Below are 20,751 nucleotides of genomic sequence, written 5' to 3' on the forward strand. Positions count from 1 at the left end.
TATACAGGAAGTGTATCATCACTAAGGTATCAAGGCTAGATCCCTGTGCAAAATCATCTCATCAGATCGGGGGTCCTACTTGTGACAGGGAGGCATGGTATCCATTAGCTGTTTACCCTCTACCACTTCATTTGCTTGTCGTTTATGATCTATGTTTGGCCAAGGTTGACTTTTAAAGTAACCATACATTTTCAATAACTCATGGCAGAAGTGAGTTCTCTCTCCCGATCTTCCCATATACTTGAACTTTTGGCACCATTAGTGTCTGAATAATAAAGGTTACATTCTAGGTCATTGTTTTCTGTTGATTTCCTTTGTTTGTGTAAACAAACATTTGGCGCCTTTTGGGAATATCACAGACTACGGAACATGTGCTTGCTCTGTAGTTTGAAGGTAATAAACTTCATTTTTACATAAAGTAAAAGCATGAGACAAAAAGGAAACAGGACCTTAATAAGAGTCCACGTCACTACGTTTGTGCGAGCAGCCTGCAGCCTGACAGATTCCCTTTAAGCTGGATAATGGTACATCAGCTTCCTCAACAAAAATCAGGACATAAAAATCCCACTTAAATACATTTCAAGCAAGTCACACTTTACCTTACGGAAGAGGTCCTAGGTCTGTGTTCCCTTGAATCCATTACCCAACCAACATGATATTCCAGAGGTGGATTTGAACTGTGTCGGGTTTTCTTTTTTCTTGGAGTCTTCAATGATAAACAACAGATTACGTTTAGGACAAACCTTGGTTTAAATAAGCTATGCAAGCAGCTCAAGTCACAAGGTTTAAAACACAACTTTGTAAAAAAGCAGTTTTACCTGGATATCAATAGATTTGGCTTCTTTTACAACAGGGTAAAACCTTGGGGTTTTAGTAGGATCTTGCAGGCGTGGCGTACGTGGAGTCTTGGGTGTTCTAGCAGGGTGGGACACTGGAGATTCTGGAATCGCTGTAGCTGTGAAAGTACAGTGCAGTTATTTCATCTGACAATACATGTGCATCCTTCTGATTTTATAGGACAGCCGGGGCCATATTTACAGCTCCTGCTGCCCTAGGCATTTGGACTGATTACACCCCATTAGGGTGATTCCACAAGTGTCTGAATTTTTTCATGAAGATCTGTCACAAATATGCAGAAAAATTGCATTAATTACATGAAGACTGTTCCAGATTCACTGTGGATCTCACCTGTTTACGCAGAAAGTGGTCAAATGAATGACAAATTCAAAACAGCTGCAGGTACATTTTGTAGCTGTTCAGATTCATGTGAATTTAGCCAAAAGGAGAGGTATACAGAGAATATGGTCATAGCAACAGAAATTGGTGACTTTGTGAACTCTAAAGTGATGCTGATTCTACTTTGACCCCAAACTGAATAAACTGCTAAAATATAAGCCAGACAAAAAAAAGCACTTTAGTCACTCATCATCCCAAGTGTCTGCTGGGAGTTCCTTAAACAGTAAGGAGTCCAGAGCTTTCAGCTGAAAACCCTCCTAAGCCACTTTCCACTGCTCTTGACTAAACTGTATCAGTGCCTGCACCAGTGGAAATTCTAGATAGTTCATAATTAAACCCCGTACTCAGTGTATCGTGCTGGCCAGTCGGGTTGCCTAGGCAAGTATCATGCAGGGGTCCCATTAGGTAATACAGGTCTCCAAGCATTACACTCGCTGGGCATCAGATTGTTTCCCCAACAGCTGATCACCTAACATCCAGTTGCTTTTCTGTTTTGTTCCTGCTCAATGTCAGATTAGGCTAAAGATGATGCCAAGACAATCCTTTAATGCCCACAATTCCTGTATGTGATCACATAATAGAAAAAGTTACAATTAAAAGGGTACCTTGATCTTATATAGTTATGGTACATCTCTGGGATATCTTAAAGGAGTACTCTGGTGAAGACTACTCCTAATCAGTCCTGCCCGGGCTGCAAAAAAAAATGAAAATAAACCATCACTGGGTCCCCGCGGACAGCTGATCGGTCCTCCGGTCCATCTTCTTCATACTTCCATGTGAACAAAGCGTCACATGGCGCTCAGCCTATCGCCGGCCGCCGCGATATTCTGCCTCGGCCCATAATAGGCTGAGCGCCATGTGATGCTTCGTTCACACAGAAGTATGAAGAAGATGGACCGGAGGACGGATCAGCTGTAGTGGCACTCCGCAGAAACCCAGGAAGGTGAGGGATTGTTTATTTTCATTTTTTTGCAGCCCGGGCAGGACAGAGCAGGAGTACTCTGCACCAGAGTACTCCTTTAATGTAGAAATTCTTATTATTCATTTATACATTTCTAGGATATGCCAACTTTATGATCAGCAGAGAATTCACTGATCCGGAGAATGAAAGTCTCAGTGCTGCAGTCTCTTCGAAATCTTTCCTTGCAGGGGAACTAGAGCACAACTCCATTCAAGTTCCCAGCCCAGCTGTGTGGCCAGGAGGGCCAATGTTCAGGGAAGAACAGAGAAGGTATGTATTAAAAAACAAAGCAGACAGAACTAATTATTATACCTTCAGGAAAAATTGGTATATTTGGTGGGGACTGCCCACCCTCTGGATCGGTCAGCGTTTCTGGTGCCAGACTATCAAATTCTTCTTTACTGATGAAATTTAGTTTCCTGAAATGTTCGATTTCCTGCTAAATTACGTTAAAGAAGAAAGATTAATGTGGTGCTGGAAGTTGTAGAAATCACTACATGAAGAGATCAAATTTTATTAAGTCACATATTCTTCTAGTAGAAACTGAGCAGCTGTCAGCAATGCAAATGTTTGCTTCTCCATATGTATAATGTAAAAAAGTAAAGCTCTACAGTGTTAGAGCTACAGGCACTTCTCTCAATGTAATGTATTTCATTTACACTATATATACCCCTTCTTTTCTAACAATGCAGAAGGGAGTCCTTGCTCCAGGAGCAAAGGGATAAGACTAAACAGCAAATGAATATATTCAGTGACCATGAAGACAAATAAACCAAATGGATAGGAAAGTGCTTTGTGAGTGGCTGTGCTTATAGGGGACCTGTGGCCAACCCCAGAAAAATTAGATTTTACTGTCAATAAATGGCTAAGGGTTGTCCTGATCGCACACCTTTTTACAGTTTTTTGACACTCCCTCCCATTCCCAAGATATCAGGGTTTATAGTTTGCCTGAATCAGTCAAGATGGCTGTGAACTTAATTTAAATAATTGTAGTGGCTATCAGCTGATCACAGGGTTATACAGTCAGGAGGTGTAAATATTGTACATTGAGGGGCATGAATGCCTAAAGATAATAACTGTATAATCCCACCCATAACCTAATATTAATTCCAATCTGACTGATTGCATGAATTGTCAGACAATTATAAACCCACATATGTTGGAAACAGAAGGGTGTATCAATAAAAGGGGTGTTCTTAGGGCATCCTAGGCTATTTCATTACATTCAAATCCAATCTTTTGGAGGTAGGCCACAGGTCCTCTTTAAAGGGAATCTAATAGCAGCATCACCCACACTAAACCTAAATACATAGGTTAAAAGTACAACATAAAGCCCATCTCTGTGTTTCAGGATAACTTGCATGTTTTTTTCTAACAATTACAACAGAATGGCTACATGGATTTTCAGAAGGTCAAAATTTCAATTACAGCTCACCGAGAAAAAATCAAGCTCTATACTTAGTGTACCTGTCAAAAATTAATCACTGTAACACTAAAACTTAACATTTAATAAATACTTTCTATAAACAGATCCAATGGTCCAATACCATCAATTAGATGCCAAAAATGGTGCCACACAGAAGTGCTACACCAAAAACCAAGGTAAGTTTCAATAAGACACCAAAATAGTGTCACACAGAGGTACTGCACAAGAACCCAGGTAAGTATCAAATTTGCAGACTTACAAATCACAAAAAATATACACCGATACCATTCCGCTAGACAATAAATTATATAAAAAACAAATGTGCAACATATATCATCACCTAGATAAAGGGTAGGTGTGAGGGAAGGATAAGGAGGGGAGGGTTCTAAGGGGAACGGGTATGGGCAGTTTTGGTGTAGCACTTCTGTGTGGCACCATTTTTTGGCTTCTAATTGATGGTATTGGACCATTGGATCTGTTTTTAGAAAGTATTTATTAAATGTTAAGTTTTAGTGTTACAGTGATTCATTTTTGACAGGTACACCAAGTATAGCGCTTGATTTTTTCTCGGTGAGCTGTGATTGAAATTTTGACCTTCTGAAAATCCATGTAGCCATTCTGTTGTAATTGTTAGAAAAAAATATGCAAGTTATCCTGAAACACAGAGGCGTGCTTTATGTTGTAGTAGCAAGGATTCTGCTCTTGACAATAACTATGCCCCTTCATCAATATTCATCCACTCTTTATAAGCACATCCATGAAGGGGGTGGAGTTAATTGAGATTTTTATAAAGGTAAACTGCATTTAAGTCAGCATCTCCCACATTTTTACCCTGTATATTCAGGTAGGTGCGTTTGATACTGCTGTCAGATTCACTTTAACCTACTATATTGGAGGAAAAGAGCTTCGCTCACTATGGAGCATGGATTCCTCAGCACTTCTGTATATGTAAACCATATGAACTTTATTATTTCTTCATTAACCTGTTGGGGACAAAGGGAGTACAGGTACGCCTCTTGCTCCCTGGTAATTAAGGACCATGGGCCTACCTGTACACCAGTGGGAATTTCAATCCCCACCGCGCACCAGGCTGGTACCGGAGCGGGATGCCTGCTGAAATCATTCAGCAGGCATCCAGTGACAATGCCTGGGGGGGGGGGGTCCTGATTCAGATCGGCATTTTGCGGCAATTCCCGGCTGATCGGGTCTCTGGTGACCCGATAGCCTGGAAAATAGGGATGATCGGAGCTGTCAGAGACAACCCCAATCATCCTGATGGATAGGAGTGAGGTGGCAAGGGGTGCCACCTCCTCCTATCCCCTGCGATTGGCCAATCAGGACTGACCAGGGAATCGCAGGGGTGGGTGGCTTTACAGTTGAGATCCCCACTCTGCCCGCCCCTGGAAGCCGGGACAGAGCAGGGAAAGATGGTGGCAGATACCTTGGGAACGCAGGGACCGAGGACCGGCGAGTAGAGCAGGGGGGGACCGGCAGGCAAATGGAGGCAGCCTAAGCGGCAGCAGTGAAGATCGCTGTAAAGTGATCTTCACTGCCGTTTCTAGGAGTTTCAAAACTAAGGCTGTCTGGGCATGCTGGGAGTTTTAGTTTAGCAACATCTGGATGGCCACACAGTTTGGAGACCATTGTGCAGTGGTCTCAAAACTGTCCTTCCAGATGTTTCAAAACTACAACTCCCAGCATGCCCAGACAGTCCAGGAATGCTGGGAGTTGTAGTTTTGTAACATCTGGCCCTTCAGATGTTGCCGAACTACAACTCCCAGCATGCCTGGACAGTCTCAGCATGCTGGCAGTTGTAGTTTTGCAACATCTGGAAGGGCACTGTTTGGAGACCACTATACAGTGGTCTCCAAACTGTTCTCCTCCAGTTGTTGCATAACTACAACTCCCAACATGCCCTTCGGCTGTCTGGGCATGCTGGGAGCTGTAGTTTTGCAACAACTGGAGGCACACTGGTTGGGAAACTGTCTGTTTCCTAACTCAGTGTTTCCCAACCTGTGTGCCTCCTGCTGTTGAAAAACTAGAACTCCCAGCATGCACCGATAGACCGTGCATGCTGGGAGTTGTAGTTTTGCAACAGCTGGAGGCACATGGGTTGGGAAACACTGAGTTAGGAAACAGACAGCAGTACAGAAACACTGCGGTAGTCTGTTACCTAACTCAGTGTTTCCCTATCTCAACGAGTGTGCCTCTAGCTGTTGTATACCTAGAACTCCCAGCATGCACGGTCTGTCAGCGCATGCTGGGAGTTGTAGTTTTGCCCCCCAATGTGAATGTACAGGGTACATTCACATGGTCGGAGGTTTACAACAAGTTTCCAACTTCAAGTTTAAGATGCTGCAAATTTTGCGGCAAATTTGCGGGAAATTCGCTGTAAACCCCCGCCCGTGTGAATGTACCCTAAAAACACTACACTACACTACACTACACTAACCCTAGATAAAGAGTAAAACGCTACATCCTTACACTGTCATGCGCCCCCCCCCCCCCCCCCCCAATAAAAAAAAACATCTTGTACGTCAGTTTTTCCAAAACTGAGCCTCCAGCTGTTGCAAAATAACTCCCAGTATTGCCGGATAGCCATTGACTGTCCAGGCATGTTGGGAGTTTTTCAACAGCTGGAGGTACCCTGGTTGGGGAAAACTGACACAGTATTTTTGGTGCAGGAGGACAGTGGCTTGCATCCGGGTACACCCCTATGAAAATCCCTAATTAAGGCCCCAAATGCGCATGGCGCTCTCTCACTTCAAAGCCCTGTTGTATTTCAAGGCAACAGTTTAGTGCCACATATGGGGTATTTCTGTACTCGGGAGAAATTGCGCTACAAATTTTTGGTGGCTTTTTTTTCCCTTTACCCCTTATGAAAAGGTAAAGTTAGGGTCTACACCAGCATGTTAGAGTAAAAAAAAAATTTTTTTTTTGCACTAACATGCTGGTGTTGCCCCATACCTTTTATTTTCATAAGAGGTAAAAGGAAAAAAAGCCCCCCATAATTGGTAATACAATGTCTCCCAAGTACGGAAATACCCCATATGTGGGCGTAAAATGCCCTGCGGACGCACAACATGGCTCAGGAGTGAGAGCACACTATGTACATTTGAGGCCTAAACTGGTGATTTGCACAGGGGTGGCTGCAGTTCTGACATAAATGCAAATAAATAAATACCCACACGTGACCCAATTTCGGAAACTACACCCTTCACAATACGTAACAAAGGGGTATAGTGAGCATTTACACCACATAGGTGTCTGACAGATTTTTGGAACAGTGGTCCGTGAAAATGAAAAATTTCCTTTTTCATTTGCACAGCCCTCTGTTCCAAAGATCTGTCAATTGCCAGTGGAATGTAAATGCTCACTGCACCCCTTTTTATGTTCCGTGAGGGGTGTAGATTCCGAAATGGGGTCACATGTGGGGGGTCCACTGTTCGGGCACCACGGGGGGCTTTGTAAACGCACATAGCTCCAGACTTCTATTCCAACCAAATACTCTCCAAAATCCCATTGTTGCTCCTTCCATTCTGAGCCCTCTAGTGCACCCACAGAGCACTTTACATCCACATATGAGGCATTTCCTTACTCGAGAGAAATGGGGTTTCGAATTTTGGGGGACATATTTACCTATTACCCCTTGTGAAAATGAAAAATTTGGGGTAACATCAGCATTTTTGTGAAAATAACATTTTTCATTTTCACGTCCAAATTTATTGAAAATTTGTCAAACACCTGTGGTGTGTTAAGGCTCACTGTACCACTTGTTACGTTCCTTGAGGGGTTTAGCTTCCCCAAATAGTGTGCCATGTGGGGTGTTTTTCACTGATCTGGCACCATAGGGGCTTCGTAAATGCGACATGCCCCGTAAAAACTATTTCAGCATAATTCGCTCTCCAAAATCCCATTGTCGCTCCTTCCCTTCTAAGCCCTCTAGTGCACCCACAGAGCACTTTACATCCACATATGAAGTATTTCCTTACTCGAGAGAAATTGGCTTACAAATTTTGGGGGCTTTTTCTCCTTTTACCCCTTGTAAAAATAAAAATAAAATATGGGTCTACAAGAACATGTTAGTGTAAAAAATGAAGATTTTTAATTTTCGCCTCCACTTTGCTGCTATTCCTTTGAAACACCTAAAGGGTTAACAAACTTTCTGAATGTCATTTTGAATACGTTGAGGGGTGCAGTTTTCATAATGGGGTCTGTTATGGGGAATTTCTAACATAAAGACCCTCAAATTCACTTCAAAACTGAACTGGTCCCTGAAAAATTCAGATTTTGAAATTTACTTGAAAAATTAGAAAATTGCTGCTAAACTTTGAAGCCCTCTGATGTCTTCCAAAAGTAAAAACATGTCAACTTTATGATGTTAACATAAAGTAGACATATTGTATATGTGAATCAATATATCATTTGGTATTTTTATTTTCCTTACAAGCAGAGAGTTTCAAAGTTATAAAAATGCTAAATTTTCTAATTTTTCATGACATTTTACATTTTTCACCAAGAAATGATGCAAGTATCGATGAAAATTTACCACTAACAAAGTAGAATACCGGTATGTCACGAAAAAAAAATCATTGAATCAATCATAAGTACAAGCATCCCAGAGTTATGAATGCTTAAAGTGACAGTGGTCAGAATTGCAAAAACTTCTCTGGTCCTTCAGGTGAAAATGGGCTCGGTCCCAAAGGGGTTAGAGCAGGGGTCCTCAAACTACGGCCCACCGAGGACATTTATCCGGCCCGCCGCTGCCTGGGATATCCCTGTGTCCCGAAAGATGTTTTCGGGACACAGGGATGCGCTCTCGGAGACCCCGCGTTTACTTTAAAAACACAGGGGCCGGTGGGAAGGTGGCGCACGCAGTGACGTCACTGACGCCGTGCGTGCGCCCATATCAGCGGAGGAGCGTGGCAGCCATGAGGACTTGCGCTGGCCAGCTAGGTAAGTGTTACCAGCGGCACGTCAGCTTCGGTGCTCCGACCACCGCTCCTTCGGGTCTGGGACTTACTGCTACGTCCGGACCGGAGGAGCGGTGGTCGGAGCACTGAAGTGGGGCAGAACACAGGCATCCAGCCTCCAGCCATACACTGTATGGCTGGAGGCTGTATGTCTGTGGGGGAACATACTGCACCTACTGTGGGGGATCTATACTGCCAACCCTAATGTGGGGGAACTGTACTGCCAACCCTAATGTGGGGGAACTGTACTGCCAACCCTAATGTGGGGGAACTGTACTGCCAACCCTAATGTGGGGGAACTGTACTGCCAACCCTAATGTGGGGGAACTGTACTGCCAACCCTAATGTGTGGGAACTACAACCTAATGTGGGGGGGATCTATACTGCCAACCTAATGTGGGGGAACTGTGCTGCGTACTTAAAGTGGTAGTCCACTAATAAGATATATAAGTGTGCATAGGAATTTGTTCATGTTTTGATATCTATAGTCCGGCCCTCCAACGGTCTGAGGGACCGTGAACTGGCCCCCCCGTTTAAAAAGTTTGAGGACCCCTGGGTTAGAGTCATATGGAAGGTACATAAGTGGGTAAATTGGACAATACCTTTGTTACTAGATTATCCTGTTCATCATTTACTGTCCACAGGTCCTGCTCATAGTAATAAAGACCATCATTTATAGCCTTAGCTAGTTCGGCAGTAATTTTGGCTCGAGACACATGATTGCCAGTACGATCTCCTCCCGGGTGTTTTCTCAGATGAGGAGGGGTCTGTGTTACAATGAGGATTTTATTAATGTCTTGATCATCAATTTCATAATCCGAGTCATTGTCAGACCAATCAGTGAAATTATTTTTGCGGCCTTGTAGAGGCTCCATCTCCTCATCAAACATGAAGTCAAGTTCTTCTTGCTCAACTTCTTCAGTTGCTTGGGGTTTAGGTGTCACTTGAGGACTTTCCACCTATGTGTAACAAAAAACAAAAAAAAAAAAAAAAAGGCACAATAACCATAAGATGTCACTGGCAGAAACAGGAAGCAATTCTAAAATGCTGTAACAAGTCTGAAAGTCCATCACAGGATACATTTAGGGTCTGCTGACATTGTGTTTGGTTGTTCTTTTCAAATGGCCATTTTTTCTTTTTTATTCAAACCTGTTGTTCTGCCCCAGTATTCCTCCTCAGTCAGAGATTGGCTGAGCGGCCTTTTTTTCTTTTATTACCACACCGACTTAAAATACTCAAGTCAATATTGTAAAATATTTGACTTTTATCTTGACTAAACGTTTTTAGTTTTCCATGTTAACTTTCAACACCTGGCTATTAAAAATATTTAAATAAAACAGTTTTAAAAAATTGCATTCAAATTATTTTACTTTCAAAAATAGTTAAATTGCTGAATCCAAAAAAAAAAAAAAAAAAAAATGTAAACCATTGGTATAGACCATTATTAACCCTTTCCATTAAACATATATTTTATATATGTTTCAGAATTCTGCCTGTCTACTAATACAACAGAAATGTCAACAGTGCAGTTCCTGTTACTGTTGCTGCAGAGAACTCCATTCTCGCCATGCCACTCAATGTAAAGAACATGAATGGGGACAAGCTCACTATGGTTTTATGTAAATAGCTTAATGGTGAAGATTTTCAGTATGGGTGGAACTTTGATAAAGTCACCTAAACACGGTTTGAACATTATGCCCTGTCAATACTTTTGTAATGTACCTTTGGTTTTACTTGAGGCTGTCTATGTCTTTTCTTCACCTCGATCCATGGCTCAGAATCTAACTCTGGTAAACTTGCAGACAAGCCTTTTGACATAGTTTGTAAATTGCTTGGCTCATTCCTTGCATTGTGAAATAAAGGACTTTCCTTCCTTGGAGAACTAGGGGTAGATCCTAATAGGAATAAAAAAAATAAATAAGTAAGCCCGCAATAACATATGCATACAAGAACTCTTTGTAGCAGGCATGTAGGATTTTCCAGTTTGCAAAAACAGAGGTGTTTGAGAACAGGCAGAAGCTGCACAGTTGCAGAATTTATAAAGGTAATTTTAATAGAAACAATATATACATATATATACACACACACACACACACACACACACACACACACACACACACACACACACATACATATACACATAGGGTGGGCCATTTATATGGATACACCTTAATAAAATGGGAATGGTTGGTGATATTAACTTCCTGTTTGTGGCACATTAGTATATGTGAGGGGGGAAACTTATCAAGATGGGTGGTGACCATGGCAGCCATTTTGAAGTCGGCCATTTTGAATCCAACTTTTGTTTTTTCAGTAGGAAGAGGGTCATGTGACACATCAAACTTATTGGGAATTTCACAAGAAAAACAATGATGTGCTTGGTTTTAACGTAACTTTATTCTTTCACGAGTTATTTACAAGTTTCTGACAACTTACATAATGTGTATAATGTGCTGCCCATTGTGTTGGATTGTCAATGCAACCCACTTCTCCCACTCTTCACACGCTGATAGCAACACCACAGGAGAAATGCCAACACAGGCTTCCAGTATCTGTAGATTCAGGTGCTACAGAATGGGCAAAACAAAAATTGGAACAGGACCCTCAGTTTACACAGAAGATTTTGTTCAGTGATGAGGCAAACTTTTATGTGAATGGTGAAGTTAACAAACAAAACCACCGCTATTGGTCTGACACTAACCCACATTGGATAGATCCCTCCAAGACTGTTGGAACACAAAAATGATGGTATGGTGTGGTATATGGGGTACAAAGATAGGGGGCCATTCTTCATCAATGGAAACCTCAAGGCCACTGGATATGCGAAATTGCTACAGGATGATGTATTTCCCTCTTTATGCACTGAAGCTGGCACGTTCCCTGAGTTTTTCCAGCAAAATGGTGCACCACCACATTATGGGTGTCAGGTCCGAGCATTGCTAGATGAACAGTTTCCTGGAAAGTGGATTGGTCATCGTGGGCCAGTTGAATGGCCCCCAAGGTCTCCCGATCTGACCCCCTTAGACTTTTATCTTTGGGGTCATCTGAAGGCAATTGTCTATGCTGTGAAGATACGAGATGTGCAGCACCTGAAACTACGGATACTGGAAGCCTGTGCTAGCATTTCTCCTGCAGTGTTGCTATCAGTGTGTGAAGAGTGGGAGAAGAGGGTTGCATTGACAATCCAACACAATGGGCAGCACATTGAACACATTTTATAAGTGGTCAGAAACTTGTAAATAACTCATGAAAGAATAAAGTTACGTTAAAACCAAGCACATCATTGCTTTTCTTGTGAAATTCTCAATAAGGTTAATGTGTCACATGACCCTCTTCCTATTGAAAAAACAAAAGTTGGATTCAAAATGGCCGACTTCAAAATGGCCGCCATGGTCACCACCCATCTTGAAACGTTTACTCCATATACTAATGTGCCACAAACAAGAAGTTAATATCACCAACCATTCCCATTTTATTAAGGTGTATCCATATAAATGGCCCACCCTGTGTATATCTATCTATCCATCTATCTATCTAAATATCATGTCTTGACTGATATGGGAAAAAATCCAAATGTTAATCAAAACGGTAAACAGTGTATTGTAAAAGTTATAGCTATGAGGATATGCTAAACACAAAAACAAATGACCATACTTTTTGGACTTCAGTCTGCATTGTTTAGTGAAACCCATGTGAAAAGTTATCAGCACTGCAGATCCATAAGGGATTTCTCAAGACCCCACCTGACACGTTTCCAACCTTAGGAGGTCCTTGGTCATAGGTGCTGATTATAAAAACTATTGGATCTGCAGTGTTGGCTATTTTAATGAACATTCTGGATAGCTTTTTTCTGTACTTTGCACGCTGAAGCCAAGTGTTGCCCATGCAACCCTCGATTGAACAAGGGAAACAAATTTCTACACAATGTGAAAGGTGAGCACTTTCTCTATATGAAGATTACAACTTAAAAGTATACCTGTATGATACACCTGCAGCTTTCCAGGTATAAATTCAGGACAGTTGATTAATCTAGAAAAGTCAGTATGCTTAATTTCTTGAGATGGAGCAGCAGGGATTGGCCATTTTTCTGGATCCACTCTTTTCCTTATTTTCTGGTCTACCATCTCTACTTCTGTGCTGTTCTTCAAAGCCTAAAATAAATGGATGCTAGCCAAGTTACAATATCCTTTACTGTACAACATGATGTAACAGATACCTTAGATGCCGATAAGGGACCCACTTGGTCTAGTTGATAAATAATCTGGCATCTTTGAGTGCATTTATTAGACTATAAAGCTATGACAATGAATTGGTTGATTTCTGTTTACATGCTAATGTGCCTTCTGAGCCACCACCTACTGAGACGGCATCCTAGTGCTAAACAGTGACAAGCCACTTAGCCAATCACCAAGTCAAGGACTATGGTGGTCAAAGGGATTCTTCAATAACAATCAGGAGACAGCTCTAAGAACTGAAGCTGTTAGTAACAGTCCGTTCTTAGAGAAAAAGAGAAACAGAAGCTGCAACCCCCCTCAACTGCAGCAATGCAAATACCTTTCTGCAGTACCACCTGTGGTCATTTAGTCTAGTCCTCAAACAATAGAATAATTGCAATGTCCTTCCTGGCTTGGTTGATGTACCACAGGCCAGGATACATCCTTACTAGACAGCTCTAGCAAGGCATGTCAGACATTATTCAAGCCAGAAGGAGATTGCAAGACTTCAACATCGCACTATGCCCAACTACACCAGTAGTTTATATACTGCTCTTGCTATGCAAAAAGTTTAATTTCTAAATTAGGCAACATCAGGCTAGTTATACAGTAGAATCTTTATTATACTAGTATTAAAGGAGTACTATGGCACTATCCCCTGTGCCTGGGCTGCAAAATGAAGCAAAACTAACTCCCCTTCCTACGTTCTCCCGTTGCGCCGATATCTGTGTCCCGTTCTCCGATCCCTGTCTTCTGCTTCCTGCGGGTAGGCGAGTAACGCTGCTCAGCATATCACCAGCTGCTGCGCGACATTGCTGCAAACGGTGATACGCTGACAGCAGCGTGACTCGATGTGGAAGAAGACAGAGACCGGAGAACGGGACACATATCAGTGCAACGGGGGAACGTAGGAAGGGGAGTTAAAGTTTGTTTTGCTTCATTTTGCAGCCCAGGCACAGGGTATTAATAATAAAAAGCACCATAGTACTACTCTAACATGCAATGTAATGGCAAGGATGCAGTTTAGGGGCCTAAAACATGTGTTTGAACACTAAATAAAAGAGTCGTCTGTTTAAGAATAACCATTCTTACATATAATATCAGGGCATTGTGACTAGATGCTGAAGCTGTCATTTATAGGTGAGAGGCGGGGCCCCGGAACCCTCCCATTGCAGAGAGCTTGGGGAAAGAGCCCGCCACTCAGACTGTTTAGCAGATGCAGGCCCGGGACATTAAAATTGTATTTTTGTGTCATGAAAAAAAGAGAATGACCGAGAACACAGGTATGTATGCTTTAACCTTCCCTGAGGTTATTTAGGGATGTCAGCAGTTTTACCACCACAAAACTGCTGACAGATGCACTTTAACACTTGCAGTCAGGTTTGCTGCACATACTACACAATTTCAAACACTGTTACCATCCAATTTAATGACTTAGTGGTGGTGTAGGGGCTAGAAAACTCATGACATTCACTTAAAAAGGTCAGCTAGTATACCATTCTAACTAATAGAGAGGTGATTATGCTGCTCTAATGGTGGCAGAGGAGAAACAGTGTGACCCAATAAAGAAAAAAAGAGGACTAACACATAGATTCCAGAAATGACCCAAACACTGAAAAAAATACAAGGCCACTGTGTTCACAAGTGAACTAGACAATACCTCGCAAATAAGACCGATATCTGTAGTCAAAGACTGCACTCGATGGAATCCTGCAATGAGAGAAAGTGGCAAAAATCCCTGGGCATCCATCTTCCGCCTGAGAAAGAAATCTCTTTCCAGGTTTTCCAAACTGAAGTAGTACTCACTAAAAAATAATTATAAATGGCGAGTTAATTATTAAGTTATGGTATTTTAACCACTTTGTTATTTAAAATTGTACTTACATCTGACGTTTAAGATACTCCTTCAGCAACTTGTCATCCACTTTATATACCTGCACCCCAGACCCATCATCATAATAATACATCATACTGGTAATATCTTCAGAAAGCATACTCTGAAAGGGCCGAGTACCTTTGTTGAAGTTGTGTATACCATACCGACCTTACAGAAAAAGAAGAATTTATTTTTTAAAGTTGAGGATTTTTTTCTTAGCCTTATTTAATTACTTAACAACCATAGGGTCACTTGGACACCATTTTTGTGGTGTTTTTCATCCCTTTTTTTAATATTTATTGAATATGGCTGTTGTTACTACCACTTTTATAGAACTTTTTGTGTTTTCTTAGGAGTAATGTGTGCAAAAGAAATTTTTTGCATAGGGAATACCTTTTCCTAAACTTGAGAACCCCTTTAACATGTCTGTTGCGATATGTCAAAAGTTGATTTACAGGTATTTTGATTGCATCATTACCCGTACTAACCAGAATATTCAGGTTAATAGTGCGAGTGACGTGGATTCAAAAGCAGTTTACCTTATAAAAACCAGTGCAGTTTGTAGTTATTAGAAAAGAAAATATGTAAATTAGCATTTCGGAGCAATGGAGCAATTCTTTATGCTGTACTCGCAATGCTTCTCCTAGCATCTCCGGATGATAACTCCGCCCCTTCAGACACATGTTACGGAAAAGGGTATGAATATGGATGAAAAGGGCAAAGAGGCAAATTATCGGATGAATGCTTTGCTAGTATTGCATACAGAATGTCTCCATTGCTTAGAAAGGTTGATTTGCATATTTTCTTTTCTAAGAATTACAAAAGGACAATTAAACTGCGTTTGAATCAGCATCACCCGCACTATTACCCTGTATATTCAGATTAGTGTAGATAATGTCACACGTACGCAGATTTGATGCACAGTTTTTTTTTTTTTTTTGCTGCAGATCAGCATTTGGGCTCGAGCACTTCCTGACATTTTAGACCACGTTCTTGTTGTGTTTGTCTTGTATTAATATACCAATGCTCCTATATTATCATGTATAGGTAGCATTTAGATGCACCTGTGAGGCCGGCAACACATCAGCCTACTTAGGTGGGGCTTATAGCCTGCTTCCTCCCTCCCATTGTTTGTGTGACCACACACTGGAATTGACACTGGGAGCAGTCTGTAAGTCAGACCAAAAGCTTTTGTAATTGCGCATTTACTCCTGTTTTCTTGCTTATCATGCACAGGCAGGTTTAGGTTAGGTCCTGCATCACTTGAGAAACCTTGGTGTTGGTGTGCGGGCTCAGGTATGTCCTTCATATAAGGATATACTGGCTAATGTTTCAATTTTACATCAGTTTTGATAGTTAGCCAATGTCATTGCTACATCCACCACACCAGTGCATTTATGTTATGTTGTGTTGTGTTTTCCACTCCTCTATGTTCACATCCACACACCCATTCATCGGGTAAAGAGGTTATGTTTAGTCCTTGTGGTCGGTTGCAGACATCCTCCATTGTATGCATTTTTTTGCTGGGGATTGCCCTTAGCAACGGACCACAAGTGCAGGACTTGCTATTCCTTATAAATGCACATCAGCATTTGGGCTCGAGCACTTCCTGACATTTTAGACCACGTTCTTGTTGTGTTTGTCAGATCTTAATGTAAACTAAATGACTGAGCACAGCTTCTAATCAGCAGTTACAAATCCTGCACAGGATCCTGTATGTGTGAACGTACCCTTAGGTGCGGATTTGCTGCAGATCAGGTACAGAAAACGTGCAATGTTGCTGCACTAAAACAAATATAAGGGGGATAGAGGGGAAAAAGGATCGTGCAGCTGAAACTGGCTGATCCTTATCTCCCCCAATATTTTCCATTCGTGAAAGTTGGGAAGCTGCAATACACATTTGGTGGTCAGCCAATCCAAACAAAACATGGCGTTTGGTTGACCTTTATCTGACGTGTATGGTCAGCTAAGGTTGGCAAGTCCATACAAATCTAACCCAACCTCTATGAAGAATGCTGAAAATGCTCACAGTTGAAGGGTCATTGTTGTAGGGAGTACAGAGGAACCACCAATCAAAACTGTAACTACGATATGTCAGGAGTTACGCATAAAGTAGATATTTACTTCTGATGGCTATGTGTCAAATCAACAGAAATATAAGCAACATAAGCAATCTTTAAGCATTACCCCTTCCTCGTCCTCTTCCTCTGCCTCTGGATCGTCCTCTAAAGTTTTCTCTTACACTGCTGGATTCACTTTTGGTGCTCATAACATCATCCTGGTCATTTTTTCTCTCTCGTTGCCAAGCTGTATGAACACAGAAAACTGAAAGCTAGAAAAAAGGATCTTGCACTGTAAATGTTATCACAATGTAACACACAGTAACTACAATTTAAGTACATAAAAAACACTTATAGAAACATAGAATGTGTTGGCAGATAAGAACCATTTGGCCCATCTAGTCTGCCCAATAATCTGAATCCTATGAATAGTCCCTGGCCCTATCTTATGTGAAGGATAGCCTTATGCTTATCCCATGCATGATTAAACTCCTTCACTGTATTTGTAGTGACCACTTCTGCAGGAAGGCTATTCCATGCATCCACTACTCTCTCAGTAAAGTAATACTTCCTGATATTACTGCATAAACCTTTGCCCCCTCTAATTTAAAACTATGTCCTCTTGTGGTAGTTTTTCTTATTTTTGAGAAGAGCTACTCAGGCTATTCACTGATCAATAAAAAGCTATTTCTGGTGTCCCTACTCTGGCAATCCTTTACATTGGAACTCAAATATAATATGATAAATCTAAATATATTAAAGCATTAGTCATTAAAAAAAAACTTTTGACATGTTGCCCAGTAATGTGAAAAGTTCAGATCGTACCGGTCTCACTTCTGAGTCGGTGAAGCGTGCGGCAGATCCAAAATTTTTACTGCCAATTGCCATTGGCAGAAAAAAAATCCTGATCAAACTATAAACTTCAGTTTATGACTGACTACTGGACAAATAAATAAGGACCCTATTTTATTGTTGTACAATAAATAAATTAAACTTCAAATTAAAATTGACAGTGTAAATCCGTAATCTTATTTGGACAAAAGGCCATGACCATATAGTGGTGAAAATCAGAAAAAACACCCATTTTAATTAATATACAGTTTCCTGACATCACATCTATGGCCATCTCATGTTAGTTTACATTTTATTTATTTATTTTTTTTGACCCAACATATGCCACAAGAGTATCCCTGGTGACAACCCTTTGGTAGTTTGTGATGAAATACCTTTATTAACTGTTAATGTGTAGTTAACCATGTTCTTTCATTGCAGAGTTATCCTTCCCCCCCAAAAAAATAAAACAAAAACACAGGATCTCCAGGGCAGCACAAGTAAAGTGTAAGGCATTATGCTCAATGGAATTAAATGGTAAGCAGTCTCCTTAAGCAGAATACGGTCGGGTTCACATGGCCGCAAATGTGCAGAATGTCCGCCAGGAAAACATGGGTTGGCAAACCGCACATTTGAATTTTCCGGCGGGCACTAGGACAGCTCGAAAATGCACACAGTCTCAAACAGCAACGCATTTCTGAACGGAATCCGCTGACAGGTTAGACATGTCTGCTGGGGAAATTCTGCCACTTGCACAGTGCAGCAGAATCCCAGTGAAATTAACGGGACATTGGAATATTCCCACAGAATTCTGCTGTGTAAACATAGCCTTACAAACCTTATTAGACTGAGGGTAGGGCTACATGTCAACTCACAGACCAAAATCACCAAGCGTGCTGCCTGCACTGCAGCCAACGATGATAGGAACAGGACAAACTACAAATGCACCTTCAAAAGCAATAGCCAGTGTGCCGCAACATCTTCAACTTGTAAACTAATTACATGTAGGTATGGCCTTTGTTTACCATCAAAGTAATTTCCTTGTTTCGTTTTTTTACTTGTTTCAGGTTGAATTTGCAAATCCAAGTGAGAGCTCTGATTTTCCAAATCATCAGTTTTCTTGTCCTCCAGGCGCAATGGTACCCATTTTTGTTTCACAACTGCTGATAAAACAAAAAGAAATAAAGGTAACCATATGGGTGGAAGTTTGATCCTTCTAAAGAGGATTATAGGAGAACTCTGGGCTATGTATGTTTTTAAACGAAATCTGTCGCCAGTGTCATCTGCACTAACCTGTCGGTGACACTGATGACAACGATACTCACCTTGTCCCGTTCTGTGGCGAGGATCTCCGGTAATCTCCACCGTTAGCTCCGCTCCAGGCACCCGGCTTAGGGGCACGGGCGGAGCATAGTGATGTCACCGCTGCTGTTCTCTCACAGCGAGACTCAGCAGAGAGCAGCACCGTGCCCCAAGCCGGGTGCCCGGAGTGGAGCTAACGGAAAAAATTACTGAAGATCCCCAAAACGGAACGGGACAAGGTGAGTACCGTTGTCGTCAATGCCACCTGCACTACCTGTAGGTACCGATCATTTAAGCACATTTAACATTATGTCAGGCATAAAAAAAAAAAAAAGAATTTTAAAATAAAAATAAAAAATGTACTTACCTCCCACAGTTGTCCCACTGCGCTCCTCTTCCAGGTTCCTCATGGTCTACGCGTCATGCTGCAGCTGAGCAATCTCTGGTTGCAGCGATGTCCCACCTTGGCCAGTGATTGCTGGGCTGAAATCTGACGTATTACACTGGCCTTCATCCTGATGCCAGGGCTTAATACATCAGATTGCATGAGCCATTCTAAGAGCCATAACATTTTTATTTTTTTAGCCAAATGAGGGCTTTTTTATGGGACTGAATGTATTTTGTAATGACACCCTTCATTTTACCATAAAATGTATTAAGGAACAAAAATAATTATTTGTGGGGTTTCACTAAGATCGATGACAACTGTTGTGCTGTAAAAGAAAACACTATACTTACCTACCCTCGGTCCTGCTGCAGCTGCCATTTCGTTTACTTCAAGTCCTCTACTGCCTTTGTGTTCTGCCTGCTTCCATGATGAGAGCTCAGAGGAGGACCTGGTTGTGATTTACTGGACATAACATTTAATAAAAAATAAATAAATAAATAAAAACACAACAGCTTTAACACTTTAAGGCTTCTTGCTGCCAGAGCAATTGATTAGTGCCAACCCCTTACAGCTCAGCCAAGCGTCAGATAACCATGCTACTGACTGCTGTATCTAGGGGGGGGGGAGGGAGGGTTATATGACCAGCATTAGAGTGCTCTCCAAAGCCAGTCACTGACAGTGAGTGTCACCTGCTAATAACAGATGACATCCAATGTATATGAAGTGGCCTCAGTGCTTCAGCCTGCATCCACCATCTACAGAAGATATCATCATGGGGGTTATGCCAACATGGAAAGTTATCCATTATCCACAGAATATGGGAATTAGAGTAAACAGCAGTACACAGGCTCGGCCACCGCTACTTTGTCTATAGGACTTTTGAACAGCAGTTTCAGCAGTCCCAATGTTAAAAAGTTATAGGGGTTATTTGTTGAGAGTTTCAAAACTGTGTGTTTACAAAAAATAAACCGCTACTTACCTCCGGCCAAATAAGCCTAACCAGAAAATATGGATAGATTGTTGTCTTTTATTACGTAGGAGCTAAACAGTAAAGGATCAGCTAGTCCTGAAAGGAATTTTATCTAAATAATATATTAACCTTTAGAAATAGTTTGCTGTACAACACATCTTCTACCTCTGTGCTTTTTTTGTTACCAGAGAACACAGTCGATCACACTCAGTGCCAAACTCAATTATAAAGCTATATACATAGTTCTTTTTTTCAGAGATTCCTGATATTTTCAGAAGAGATTGCAGCCTCAATGATTGGCTGAATGTGTACAGAGCGCCATTAGCAGAGCGGGAGAGCGCGTCATTGGCGGAAGAAAACACATGCTAAGTGTACCGGAGTGCTGGACTGAGCAACAACAAACTATATGACTAAGGCCCTGCGGGCCGAAACGCTTCATATTACTTGAGTCCATGTGATGTTTCCTATGGCAACTTAAAGACATTTACCTTCTTTCAACAAACTAACAAGTAAC

General features: G+C 41.5%; 1 protein-coding gene across 4 annotated transcripts in view; it reads right to left on the reverse strand.

Annotated features, from left to right (window-relative positions):
- The window catches only part of LARP1B (La ribonucleoprotein 1B), a 44,787-nt gene that overhangs the window by 9,840 nt on the left and 14,196 nt on the right, over window positions 1-20,751 (reverse strand). For 2 of the 4 annotated variants that reach the window (XM_056563560.1, XM_056563554.1), the window contains 10 exons: window positions 18,603-18,740; window positions 16,874-16,993; window positions 14,695-14,854; window positions 14,471-14,615; window positions 12,573-12,747; window positions 10,319-10,491; window positions 9,199-9,555; window positions 2,510-2,636; window positions 819-955; window positions 600-706 (listed from right to left, as the gene is read on the reverse strand). In XM_056563560.1, the coding sequence (XP_056419535.1) occupies window positions 600-706; window positions 819-955; window positions 2,510-2,636; window positions 9,199-9,555; window positions 10,319-10,491; window positions 12,573-12,747; window positions 14,471-14,615; window positions 14,695-14,854; window positions 16,874-16,993; window positions 18,603-18,740 (1,639 nt within the window). The remainder of the gene's footprint in view (window positions 1-599; window positions 707-818; window positions 956-2,509; window positions 2,637-9,198; window positions 9,556-10,318; window positions 10,492-12,572; window positions 12,748-14,470; window positions 14,616-14,694; window positions 14,855-16,873; window positions 16,994-18,602; window positions 18,741-20,751) is intronic. The other 2 variants (XM_056563571.1, XM_056563566.1) reach the window with 2 other exon arrangements.

The sequence above is a fragment of the Hyla sarda genome, chromosome 1 (genome assembly GCF_029499605.1).
Source record: "Hyla sarda isolate aHylSar1 chromosome 1, aHylSar1.hap1, whole genome shotgun sequence".
Lineage (NCBI taxonomy): Eukaryota > Metazoa > Chordata > Amphibia > Anura > Hylidae > Hyla > Hyla sarda.